The sequence below is a fragment of the Etheostoma spectabile genome, chromosome 12 (genome assembly GCF_008692095.1).
Source record: "Etheostoma spectabile isolate EspeVRDwgs_2016 chromosome 12, UIUC_Espe_1.0, whole genome shotgun sequence".
Lineage (NCBI taxonomy): Eukaryota > Metazoa > Chordata > Actinopteri > Perciformes > Percidae > Etheostoma > Etheostoma spectabile.
In genome coordinates, this window is record NC_045744.1 from 25711699 (window position 1) to 25725132 (window position 13434).

Below are 13434 nucleotides of genomic sequence, written 5' to 3' on the forward strand. Positions count from 1 at the left end.
ACAGTTTACAGCTTAACACCCCCCCCCCCGAACTCATTACTCCGGCAATTCAAAGGGCACATTTGCTTCAGTGGGTCCTGACAAGTGACCTACTTGATAAAAGACAAACAAAGGCTCTCAGTTCCCATCTCTCTCTCTCACCTACACACACTTTTGCATGTCACACATGGATATGCAAATAAAGCGGCATCACCGGAAACAATGACCTCAGGCCTGACGTGCATGACAGAAACTTTTCTGGGTAAGCATATTGTATATTTGACACTTCAACATGCCCCATTATTACTGTGGTTGAGAGTGTGAATAAATATAAACAATACTAGCAATACTACTATAATTATTGTCATTAAGTTGGTTAGTATTTATTAAAAAAAGTCGTCTGATTGTAGCTTCATTTGAAATAAGTAGCTGCAATGGCTGGTGTTGTAGCCTCAGCAGATCTGATAACCTCATGAAGACGTAAGACACCTGCGGCTCTGCAGACGTAAGACACCTGCGCCTCTGCAGACGTAAGACACCTGCGCCTCTGCAGACGTAAGACACCTGCGCCTCTGCAGACGTAAGACACCTGCGCCTCTGCAGACGTAAGACACCTGCGCCTCTGTCTCAGTTCATGGACACACCACATCCATGGGAAACACAGACAAGACAGGTGCCCACATTATGCAAATAACTTCCTGAATCTGGTCAAAGTCATTTTCTGCTAGTCTGACTCCATCCCACAGAAACACACGTATCTCCCAGTATGTCCTGTATACGTGACTTAATAACACAGCTGACACATAACACAGTTGCGGTCCTGAATGAAAGAATAGCTCATCTGCAAAACAGTAATGATATTATCAGCAGACAGTTGGCTTATCTCCCTAAAGACAAGGGTTATCAGCGGACAGCATCAAGGGTGTGCTGGCATGGGTTAAGGAGTGTGTGACTGACTCTGTTTGTGTGTTTTAAGGGAGTGTGTGTCATTAGAGTTTGTTAAAGCAGTCAAGCACAAAGCCATCACGGACATTTATTCAGAGTAATGTCTGTTACTCTGAATAAATATGTACACAAGTGTGTTTACTTTCAAGCTATCTTCAAACTAAGTCCTGGAAATGTCCTGGATTGTTGCTAGGGGGGTTAAGGGTTAGGGTTAACCAGTCTCCTACCGAGTAGAAACTCAGGAGATGTACGTATATCTACATAAGGAAACGTGATGATGTACAAGATGTACTTGGTATTTCCAGTCAAAGGTGTGCCAAGCATTTTATGTTAACTATAGAGTACATTAGCCATAAACTTGGTTTAATAATTGAACCAAAGTGAGTTTTATTGCTCATGATTTCAACTTTTAATTGATACATTTTTTTAATCTCTTCTCTCAAAAGTTACATAGCTGCTTTAACTGTCTTTAATGTATTCAGGTTACAGGGCTTATAAACTGAACTGACATGGTTATGTCATTTTTATCACTACATATTTCTTCAGTGTTCAGTCTTTTCTTTGTTTGCCCATGCTGAGAGGTGAACCGTGGCGCGGAGCAGGAAACGCCCCTTGTGTCTCATTAGCCGCTCTACCGTCAAGCTCCAATATCAAGGCAGAGAACACCGGAAGACTTCAGAATAAAAGCACACCGGGGTTACCTTGACGAGCAATTGCTGTGGATTAGCTGTACGGATTGTAAAACATATGGGTTGAAATTAATTTGAAAAATGTTTTTGGAAGGTAGCAAACATCTACTTAATTTAGCTGTAAAATATTGTATGACTGTGCGTCGTAAGTTATCTCGCCTACCTAACTAATTACACATTTTAAGGCATCGGCACTTGTCCCTTTGAAGGCTATCGTGTCTTCTGAAAAAAGTGCGCTGTGAAATAAAAACAGACGTCTCTTAGCAACCACGTTTTCATTTTGGTGACTCAAAATCATTACAAACCTTAACGGTCATTACCAACAAATCATTATTATTTTGAAACAAGTGTCGTCCTCTCTTTGTCGCGCCTACCTTGACACCTGAAACATGATAGCTGAACGAGTCACTTCTACTGTGGTGAAGTCGTCAGGGACACAGCGGTCCTGAGGCGCATTAGCTGCCAAATAATTGGCTCAAACAAATTCACAGCTTGAGGTGGATTTACTCTTCTGTCCTCTGATTTATCAGTTCATAAATCACCAGGTGAGTCTCTTTTATGCAGCCCATTTCTTTCAACAGTTGAACTACAAATTGGTGTGTTTCACCGTGGAAATTCATCTTTTTGTAATTCTAACTGGTTTTCAACATAGATGACATTTCTACATTATTGTGTAGAAGTATAGGCTACAGTATGCATGTGGTACTGGAGTTTATGGATTTTATTCTAGGATTTATAATATAGCTTATTATTGCAGGGCCTTTCTTGTTTCACAGCTTTGTAAACTACATGTGTGGTTGTTTTGTGGCATTGTTGACAGATAATATTCATATTTGACAGGTAGTAATCCTAATAAAGGATGTAAAACTTAATATATTGCTTATAGCTTTGATATGACTTGTTAATAATAGTATCCATATTGTAATGGTATGTTTGAAGCTCAGTTAGTTGATTTATTTAAGTTTTATTAGTGTGCATTGTCCCTAATAAATAAACCTGAAATAAACAAAATAAGTAAAAGGAGCAGGCTACATATAGAATAAACCCTTTATTGGGCTCTTCTTCTTCGTTGACCACTACAACAGCTGGTGTACGAGCAGACTGATGCGCAAAAAGTACCTGGGTTACTATTGCAGAGACAAAACAAGGTTTGACATTCTCACTTGGATATGCCCTTTTCTAAGTGGTCCACTATTCTGTCATGTCATGCTAGGTAGTATACATGTACATTCCTTTGTAAGCACAACAGCCATTCAAGATGCCCAACATTGTTTCAGCGATCTGCTCTGTGATTTCATGCAAACAATGAGAAACCCGAGTCGTCCAGAGATCCATTGATAGAAAAGAGATTTAGAGGCCTCTGAGGTCTGACTCGGCTCACTGCTTACTTGAATCCAAGTACACAACATCCCGGATTGGGTTTAATCAGAAGAAATCAAATTTGGTTGAAATGAGGCTTAACTGTGTGGAAACCTCAACTAAACATCACCGTGTCTACTTTTTCCTCTTGGCCTGTACCTGTCCATCTGCAGCAGAATGGACCTGCTACCTGACGTCTGGAGGGAGGACTACTGGCTTCCTCCAGGAGTGACCTGGAGAGACGTGGAGCAGCTGGCAGACTCTGACAGAGCACGACCCCGGGACCTTCTCATAGCTCTGCCTCTCGCACTGGGCTTTGTTGCTCTACGCTACGTGTTTGAGAGGTAAAACACACCTGATCCTGTCAAGATCTAGGCGTTGTGTATGGGATATTGTAGGCTTTACAGGATCACAATCAAACACTCTCTTAAACCATCCTGCCTGACCTGAAAAAATACCTACAGTTTAGAATACACAATCGTCTAATCTGATTTCCTATGGGTGAGTGAGCAGGCATTGGTATCATCAAGGAAAAAGAGCCCTTTGGGGAATAGAAAGAGACAGACAGACAGACAGAAATAGAAATGTTATTCACTAAAAGGAAGGGTTTCAAATTTCAAAGTTATTTTAAATTATAGCTGTAAACAAAATTCTGTTCCCAAAATCTAATGAAACACATGTCCAGTTATAAAATTGAGAAAGAAATTATTGGTAGTTGCATTCTATAGCTGCAGTGGGCATAGGAGTGCATAACAAGCCTCATAGGCACTTTTACACACACACACACACACACACACACAGATAGTCTACAGGGGTTTGGATTGGTTGATTACATCTCCAGAGTGTTAACTGTTGTTACATTCACGGGAGTGAAGAGTCAGTGGAATCAAATGGCTTGTTAAAGCTAATTAAAATGTCATTGTTATTCCTGTACTGTGCTACTTTCTACTTTCTTCTGTAGTATTCTGTTATCTCATATTTTATTTATATATATATACACACTACCGTTCAGAAGTTTGGGGTCACCCAAACAATTTTGTGTTTTCCTGAAAGATCACACTTATTCACCACCATACGTTGTGAAATGAATAGAAAATAGAGTCAAGACATTGACAAGGTTAGAAATAATGATTTGTATTTGAAATAAGATTTATTTTACATCAAACTTTGCTTTCGTCAAAGAATCCTCCATTTGCAGCAATTACAGCATTGCAGACCTTTGGCATTCTAGCTGTTAATTTGTTGAGGTAATCTGGAGAAATTGCACCCCACGCTTCCAGAAGCAGCTCCCACAAGTTGGATTGGTTGGAGGGCACTTCTTGCGTACCATACGGTCAAGCTGCTCCCACAACAGCTCAATGGGGTTCAGATCTGGTGACTGTGCTGGCCACTCCATTACCGATAGAATACCAGCTGCCTGCTTCTGTTCTAAATAGTTCTTGCACAATTTGGAGGTGTGTTTAGGGTCATTGTCCTGTTGTAGGATGAAATTGGCTCCAATCAAGCGCTGTCCACTGGGTATGGCATGGCGTTGCAAAATGGAGTGATAGCCTTCCTTATTCAGAATCCCTTTTTACCCTGAACAAATCTCCCACCTTACCAGCACCAAAGCAACCCCAGACCATCATATTACCTCCACCATGCTTAACAGATGGCTTCAGGCATTCTTCCAGCATCTTTTCATTTGTTCTGCGTCTCACAAACGTTCTTCTTTGTGATCCAAACACCTCAAACTTGGATTCATCCGTCCACAACACTTTATTCCAGTCTTCCTCTGTCCAATGTCTGTGTCTTTTGCCCATCTTAATCTTTTTCTTTCATTGGCCAGTCTCAGATATGGCTTTTTCTTTGCCACCCTGCCCTGAAGCCCAGAATCCCGCAGCCGCCTCTTCACTGTAGATGTTGACACTGGTGTTTTGCGGGTACTATTTAATGAAGATGCCAGTTGGGGACCTGTGAGCCGTCTGTTTTCTCAAACTAGAGACTCTAATGTACTTATCTTCTTGCTCAGTTGTGCAACTCGGCCTCCCACTTCTTTTTCTACTCTGGTTAGAGCCTGTTTGTGCTGTCCTCTGAAGGGAGTAGTACACACCGTTGTAGGAAATCTTCAATTTCTTAGCAATGTCTCGCATGGAATAGCCTTCATTTCTAAGGACAAGAATAGACTGTCGAGTTTCAGATGAAAGTTCTCTTTTTCTGGCCATTTTGAGCGTTTAATTGACCCCACAAATGTGATGCTCCAGAAACTCAATCTGCTCAAAGGAAGGTCAGTTTTGTAGCTTCTGTAACGACCTAAACTGTTTTCAGATGTGTGAACATGATTGCACAAGGGTTTTCTAATCATCAATTAGCCTTCTGAGCCAATGAGTAAACACATTGTACCATTAGAACACTGGAGTGATAGTTGCTGGAAATGGGCCTCTATACACCTATGTAGATATTGCACCAAAAACCAGACATTTGCAGCTAGAATAGTCATTTACCACATTAGCAATGTATAGAGTGTATTTCTTCAAAGTTAGGACTAGTTTAAAGTTATCTTCATTGAAAAGTACAGTGCTTTTCCTTCAAAAATAAGGACATTTCAATGTGACCCCGAACTTTTGAACGGTAGTGTATATATATATATATATATTATATATACCGTAAATGGCATTGTTATTCCTGTACTGTGCTACTTTCTACTTTCTTCTGTAGTAGTCTGTTATCTCATATTTTCTTTAATAGGTATAGGTATGTATATATATATATATATATATATATATGTATATATATATACCGTATACTATTCAGATTATATTTATGCATATTTCTGGCTGAACAACTGCAGGCTGGTGGCCTAACTCTACCACAGTGGGTGTTAGCGGTGCATCATTTAGGTAAGCTGTCTTTTGTTGCCTCCAGGTTTTTTGCCCCACCCATGGGCAGATGTTTGGGGGTGAAGAACAGAATACAAGCAACTGCTGCCCCCTCCCCGAAGCTGGAGTCGTTTTACACCCAGAGGAGCAGACAGCCGACACAGGTTAGTCTGAAAAGGCCTCACCATGCATGCATGTTCAGCTCCATTTGTAGCTCGTTTTGAACGTCATCCAGAAAGAGTTGGTTTTCATTTCTCAAATGTCTTAATTTAAATTTATACTTCCTCTAGTTAGTTTGATGTTGCAATGAAGTTCTGTGTGAAAAGCAAGGAAAGGGTTTTGTGACGGCTCCAGTTCCTTGTTCCTGCTAAACCTGTCATTAGGAAAAACATCCAACTTACATTAAGTCATATACTCTCAGCTTTTGGGTAAACTAGAAATGCTTGTATGTACAAAATACTACAAAAGAATATAAAAATGCTTCATCGCATCACACAAACCAATTTCATTAATCCCAGCAGCCCTGTTTGATTACAAAACCTGCAGATAAGGATCCATCTGCTTCAGGAGACATTACAGACAAACGTTACTGCACTTATTCGGCTAACACTTTACATTTTGCTTCAACAACACTTTTGGAGTAACTCAACAACACTGTCCATTTAGTAGATAGTGAAATTGAGATGATCTCTCTGCCAATATCTTTTTCTTCCTTTTGTCATTTCCTCCTTTATCCCTGCCATTTCGATTACATCATTATACCCAGTATCTTCCAAGATCACATACAGCTCTCCATCCCTCCGCATTTAATTGATTTCTCTCTTCCATTGCTGTTTCAGAGTGAAATTGTTCATTTGATGTCGCTGTGTGGCAAAACGCAGAGGCAGATTGAGACCTGGTTCAGACTTCGCAGAAACCAAGACAGGCCCTGTCAAACCAAGAAGTTTGGCGAAGCTGCGTGAGTGCTGCCTCTCTCTCTCGCCACAACACTTTCATTGTTCAGTTTACAGATGACTTCCCTCAAGAGCACAAGAGCTGGGGGAAACCCCTTAATGAACTAATCGTAAGAATCATCACTGCACTGCAAGCTATCTTAGTATCTAAGTGCACATAGTATGAAAAAATCTAATTTATCTGGGATTTGGATTGTTATTTTGTGTCTCTGGTGCTTCCACACGCATACAACCTTTAAAAAAACTATCCATGCAGTTTTGACTGAGATCCGGTTTCTGAATGTCCTCTGGCTCCAGTCTCCGGGTGAGCTGTTCAAAATCTGCACAGCTTTCTACGTCACTACCCGAGACGAGGTGGCTAACCGTAGCATGCTAGCTCATTTTCAATGGCAAAACACTGCTACAACACACACTAGTTCACCGTAATCTCCAAAAGAACTACTTCCATGTCCCTGTTCTGCAGGTATTCCACAAGTACCCCTCGTTAAAGAAGAAGTCTCCCAGCTAATCCTGCCTTGTACAGAACAAAGTTGGAGAAAGAGTTACCTAGCTGATGTGATCTTACCTAGCTACTGCGCATGTGCGACTCTTACCAAATATAGCATAGAAGTGAGATGTCTCCCTCTGTAGCTAAAACAGAGACCTAAACACAGGGTGAAAACAATGTCTGCAGCAATGTTCAATACAACAAAAACATGGTGTTTTTTGAAAATGAAACCATGTAAACCTATTCTGGTTCAACCTCAAAATACAATTTTGAACCTGAAAATGAGCATAATATGGGCGCTTTCATTATTTTGTAGACTTGTTGTCTGATCTGTCTGATAAAGTGTTTTGTCTGGCAGTTGGAGGTTCTTTTTCTACATCACAGCCTTCACGGCTGGACTGGCCTGTTTGATTGATGTGAGTATGAGTTTCAAAAACGTTTTATAGCAATGACGTTGCTATGGAAGTTTTTTTGTTTTAAATGTGTCTTTATTTTTTCTTTCTCTACAGAGACCATGGTTCTGGGACCTGAGGGAATGTTGGAGGAAATATCCAGTTCAGGTGAAGACTTAACATCATTTCATCTTATTTTTACATTGCTTGTCGTTATTGTCCTACATTTAAACATGATGAGGAGAGCCTTGTTTGATGGGAAATCTGTTCATCCTGATTAGTTTATAAGGGTAGTCTGACCCTAAAACCTGACTTTGAAGGAAACTGATTGCATTTGTTTTAAAGAGGAAATTATGGCAAACTATGGTGAACTAATCTGCATCCTTATTCATGTCACTGAGAACAATGAATATTCTGTCACTTTCCTTTCGGTTTTAATCCTATGGGTAAATACATCTAAATGACTCAACTAAGGAATGACATTTTTAGGAAGATAAGAACAATTGTGTTTATGTTTTAAACTATATATTATATTCCTATTGTTTGCCAGAGTTCTCTCCCGCCATTTAAATGTGATTGCTATCAAGCTATGAAAAAATCAGGTTTCAATAGCTCTATATATTAACATATAACTCAGGCTGTTTCTGAATCTAGAGTATCACTGCCCTAACAATATAAATGGATAACTATTAATCATCATCAATGCTTAGTTTAATTATAAATTAGATTTTTCTTGATAAAAACACAGATATTCACTTTAAAAGTGTCAAAATAGCAGAGGATGGTTTCGATCCATCGACCTCTGGGTTATGGGCCCAGCACGCTTCCGCTGCGCCACTCTGCTGCACTGCTCAGCTGATACTCAGTGGCCTATAAATAGCTTAGGAGGTCATACATATGACTACCTCTAGGGGTGCAGGAAAAACTGTTGTGGCAGTGACTGTTATACTCTCACACTACATACTATAATACTTTTGGAAGATGTCTTTTCACTACTAATTGTTTGGTCTATATAATATTAAAAAGAAGTATAAATACAGTTTTATAAATACAGTTTCACAAAGCTCAAGGAGACGTCTTCAAATGTCTTAATTGTCTGACCAAAAGTCCAAAACCTAAGTATAATAAGTATTACTATCACAGAAGACTAAGAAAGCTAAAACTACCACATTCATGATTTAAAAAAATCGATAATCAAAATAGCTGCAGATTAATGTTCTGATAATGAACTGATCGATTTAGTCACTCATGGCTTTAGCTCTACTTCATTTAGTGCTCTCCTTCCATACACACTTCCTTCAAAAACAAATGGCTTTAAAGACAAAGTTTGATGACACAAATCTTAACTGAAAGAATGTAGCTATTAACTGTGAATTCTCATCTACATTTAGAGTTTTGTTCCTTTGTTGCTAACCATGGCTTCATTTTTGTGCCAGGGGTAAATGTCCTTGTGCTACTGAATAATGTTTTATCCACAGATCATGGAGAGGGCTCATTACTGGTACTACATGCTAGAGTTGGGGTTTTATGGCTCTTTGCTACTCCGAATCTCTGTGGACGTCAAGCGGAAGGTGAGGACCTCAACATCCATTCTAACCCACATTGCATTTCCTTTTAGAAAATTACACAAGCCTCATGTTTGCTTAAGCCTGGTCGTATTTCTCATTTGAAGCATTGCTTTAATGAGAAACTTCACTAACACATGGTTAATCAGTGACTATACAAATTACCTTGTTGCCATGCGAAGATAGTTTCATTTCACTGAGTAGATACTATTCATATGTTTGATTTGTCAGGATTTTAAAGAACAGGTGATTCACCATTTGGCTACCATCTTCCTGCTGAGTTTCTCCTACTGTGCCAACTACCTTCGCATCGGCACCTTGGTCATGCTACTTCACGACTCCTCTGACATCCTGCTCGAGGTAATGCTTGATTTCACATACTCTCCCATTGTCATGCTGCTTTCATGTAACGGTGGGATTCAAAAGAACAACTTTATTTACTACATTAACAACATTAACCATGTCATCTATTCCGGCTTTAGGGCGATGGCCAAACAGGCACAAAAAAATCCCAAATGAATCTCGTGAGGGCATGTCACTATAGAGTCACCTCCATGTTGGCCATATGTCTGCGTCTGTGAAGCCGTACAAACTGTCTAAATTAAGTAAACTACAATCAGAGGTTTACTCTGTGCTCAAAGTTGTTCTTAGAAAGTAAAATGGTGTCAAGCAGATCCTGTGATTGAGGCCTGATGGCTAAAAGTACTTTAGCACCCCTAGGTGGCCTCTGTTTACCTCTACAAAACGATGGATTGTACATGAAAATATCTATCTGTAAAGGGAAGGAATCTATGTCCGACGGTCCGTCTGTCTGTCTTTCTCATATGAGGCCGTAGCAGAGAGCAAAGTTTGTTTGTTTGTTTGTTTTTTTTGCCTGCAGGCAAAAAAAAAAAACTAATTGTCTGTCTATCGACCTCCACTTGGTTTCAGTACCAATAGACATATAGATGTAATAGATGTAGTGGAGTAGAAGTATGAAGCAGCATAAAGTAGTACTCAAGTACAAGTACAAGTACGTCAAAATTGTTTCGTGCAGTACTTTTTGAGAGAGATTTGAGAGAATTGCAAGCAGCAATACAGGAGGTAAAGCAATCGACACCTCCCAAACAGACATGCTTTCAAAGGGCACTAGTATTAGTATACATAAAAAAGGTTGTGTGGGATTCTTGCACTCCGTAAGATATGTCATAAGAAACAACAGTAAAGACAACAATAAAGTCATACAAATGATGCTAATAACATTTCTAATGCATGCAAGTCTGCTCGTGTTACAGACTCTTAATGAACTGAGCTGACAAAAATGAGCTAATGCTTATACAGTACATGCTCCTTTTTATTTCCCCATGTTGACATGTTTTCCTCTTTACCTATTATTCTAATCCCCAGTGTTAGCTCATTAACTAATTTTTTCCTAATGTTTTGTTTAGTGTGGTGACTTAGCTTTACGAGTATGGGTTTTATCAATGCTATTGTGTGTTTTTTGCAGTCTGCCAAGATGTTCAACTACGGCACTGGCTGGAGGAGAACTTGTGATACGCTATTTGTTGTGTTTACGCTGGTCTTTCTTGTGACTCGACTGGTGATTTTTCCCACCAAGTAAGGTTCAGTCTTAAGATGTTTTTTTTTTCTCCATTTTTGGCAATAAAATGTTTAACTACTTCATGCAGCATGGCTGCCTTGTCAGAAACACTTTTTTCAACATTACTTTTATTATTTAATACTTACAGAATCATCCACACCACGTTGGTACTGTCCATGGAGAATTTTAAACCTTTTCCCGGCTACTACTTTTTCAACGTCCTGCTGATGGTGCTGCAGGTTCTTCACATCTTCTGGGCTGGCCTAATCTTGCGCATGGTTTATAAATTCCTGAAAGGCGAGGTGAGAATCAGCAGTGAAATAAAACAAAGAGCATCCCTGGCTAGTATTTGTAACCCTTGCAAATAGCTTTGATATGAATAGACACGAGGAGTCAATTTCTAAATTAACATCTCAGAGCAGACTAGATCCTCGGTTTTGTCACACTTTTTTTAAACCTTGTATTTGCTTCTGTCTCCAGCTGGAAAAAGACGAACGCAGTGATGAAGAGAGTGAGGTTGAAGAAGATGGGGACGATAAAGGGAGAAATGTGGATCAAGGAGGAGATCATTGTTGGGAGAGAAGTAAAGACAAACTGAACTCCAAACTGTCTGTGCTGACCAACAATTGTGTCCTAAATAACTTGACCAACCACAGGGAGTCTGTAGCCGACAAGATGCGAAAAGCTCAGTAAAGTCTTGATGATTATCTTTTACAGAAAGTCACAGTTTTTGAAAATTGAAACAGCCATGGTTTACATGTTGACTGAAATCAAAGGAAATATGTGATTTTTCACGATGTTTACTACAGTTTGCGTATGCTGATGCCACTGCTTCACATTTAAAGGTGCTCTAAGCGATGTTGGGTGGTGACGTTACTTCTTGTTGACGTTCGAAGTATTTTCAAACAAAATGAGACTAGCTTGCCCCTCCCTCCTCCTCATCCCATCACCTCCACCTCCCTTCTGTGCTTCCGCGCACTAACCCCCCCACCCCCAAATCCTTCTTGTCGATTATTGGCTGGAACGCTGGAACACTGTTTGGGTATGCCTCATGGTGCAGGTGGGCACATTTTGTTTTTTGTTGCGGTTTGTAGACCCTGGGCTGTCTACAGAGACTTCGTTTTCTACAGTGTGTTCCGGGGACAGGCAGCTAGTGGATAGTGAGGAGATGTTTGCTGTACGTGGCAACAAATGTTGTAGCTTAAAAGACACGCAACATCATTTAGAGCACCATTAATGGAGAGTATAATTAGACAAGAGGTAAGAGTTTCATCTTTAGTCCTATGAAATAAATACCAGAGGATTGTTTCAGTCTATCGACCTCTGGCTTATGGGCCCAGCACGCTTTTGTTGCGCTTCTCTGCCATGCACTTCAGATGGGACTCGAACCCAGAATCCCTGGCTTAGGAGGCCAGTGCCCTATCCATTAGGCCACTGGGGCAGCTGCAGATGTTGCAGAACAACTGTTCATAATTCATCCATCAATGGTAGTGACACATACCCTTTTCAGTCAATTTACTTGTTTTCTTTCTTTAATTGTTATTAAGAAATATCACAATAGCAAAATGAAAAATTAAAACTTATATTAAACAGCTGATGAAAGACCCAATTCTAGACACAAATGGTTGTTTAACATTGTAAAATAATGAAATGGTTACACAACATGCAGTAGACATTTGTAGGAAATAAAATCACGATTTTACTCTTTCTATGTATTGTCATAGTTTTGTTATTTGATGCAGTAGAATTTTATTGTTTAATTTGCCAATCTGTATATACAGTATGGGATGGCATGGGTGTGTTTTTTAAATATATATACTGTATATATACCACAACAACAGAAATTTGAATTTGATTTGTTTGATTAAAACTGAAATGTATATGGTAGTTTAGGAGGACAACGTCCTCAACATATTGGGCGCCTGCTCTTCTATTCCAAGGCCTAGCAGCGGGGCCCTCGGCGTGGCTATATGAACATTTTGGTCACATAATATTCAGGATGGCTTAAAGTTAGAAGTACACGTATTGAATCACCTATCACAGAAGAAACAATCACACAGTCAAGTGTGTGTTTATGTTTCACAACGTGTCTTTACCTGCTGTCTCTCTAACTACAGTACATTACACAGAGCACAGCCTGAAAACACCCTATTTAAATTATGAATCAAATAATTTGTAATGAGAAAAACACAATGCCTTTAAGAAATCAGGTAAATCACGGAAACAATATCAATAGATAGTAAGCCCACTGCCTGTCAATCAAAGATGTGGCAAGTGAACGTATCCAAGAGAGGAATTTCACATGCCAAATCCTTGAATGACAGCCTGAAAAAAAGCATGCAAGAGAGGAAAACACTAGAACAGGCCTGAATACAGCCAAAATAACAAACTAGCTGACGGAGAACAGTAATACCAGGTGAATTCTGCTGAGAACAGAATCCTCCTTCTACACTGATGGAGAAAAACCTATTTGTGTTGTGAACTGACCTAGAGTGCTGGATGAAGGCAGCTGATGTCTTGGAGACTCGTGCAGGTGGTTGGCAGCAGGATGTGTTACCGCCTCAGACCTAGGGGAATCTGGGCAGGTACAAAGCCACAGGCCGGGTAGCACTGCGGATTGGTAAGAAG

At 39.9% G+C, this 13434-nt stretch overlaps 1 protein-coding gene and 2 non-coding genes across 4 annotated transcripts; 1 reads left to right on the forward strand and 2 right to left on the reverse strand.

Annotated features, from left to right (window-relative positions):
• The first annotated feature begins 1911 nt into the window (after positions 1 to 1911).
• LOC116699423 (ceramide synthase 2) lies at positions 1912 to 12517 on the forward strand. Of its 2 annotated transcripts, none has more exons than XM_032531969.1 (11): positions 1912 to 2158; positions 3146 to 3316; positions 5877 to 5994; positions 6670 to 6788; positions 7629 to 7686; positions 7780 to 7830; positions 9141 to 9233; positions 9459 to 9587; positions 10714 to 10823; positions 10955 to 11108; positions 11287 to 12517. In XM_032531969.1, exons 2-11 carry the CDS (start codon positions 3150 to 3152, stop codon positions 11497 to 11499), a joined length of 1212 nt encoding a protein of 403 aa, XP_032387860.1. In that variant the 5' UTR covers positions 1912 to 2158; positions 3146 to 3149; the 3' UTR covers positions 11500 to 12517. The 2 variants fall into 2 exon arrangements, with proteins under 2 accessions (XP_032387860.1, XP_032387861.1); XM_032531970.1 differs by having other exon boundaries at positions 2011 to 2156; positions 3134 to 3316.
• On the reverse strand, positions 8435 to 8506 carry trnam-cau (transfer RNA methionine (anticodon CAU)). Its single transcript has one exon. It is a non-coding gene; the product is annotated as a tRNA-Met (tRNA).
• Positions 12175 to 12247, reverse strand: trnar-ccu (transfer RNA arginine (anticodon CCU)). Its single transcript has one exon. It is a non-coding gene; the product is annotated as a tRNA-Arg (tRNA).
• Positions 12518 to 13434: the final 917 nt, after the last annotated feature.

Excerpts from the sequence above, each read along its gene's own strand:
- LOC116699423 (XM_032531969.1), top strand. The coding sequence starts at position 3,150 with ATGGACCTGCTACCTGACGTCTGGAGGGAGGACTACTGGCTTCCTCCA. Across the intron at positions 6,789-7,628 it reads AAGAAGTTTGGCGAAGCTGC|TTGGAGGTTCTTTTTCTACA; the intron begins GTGAGTGCTGCC and ends TTTGTCTGGCAG. Across the intron at positions 9,588-10,713 it reads CCTCTGACATCCTGCTCGAG|TCTGCCAAGATGTTCAACTA; the intron begins GTAATGCTTGAT and ends TGTTTTTTGCAG.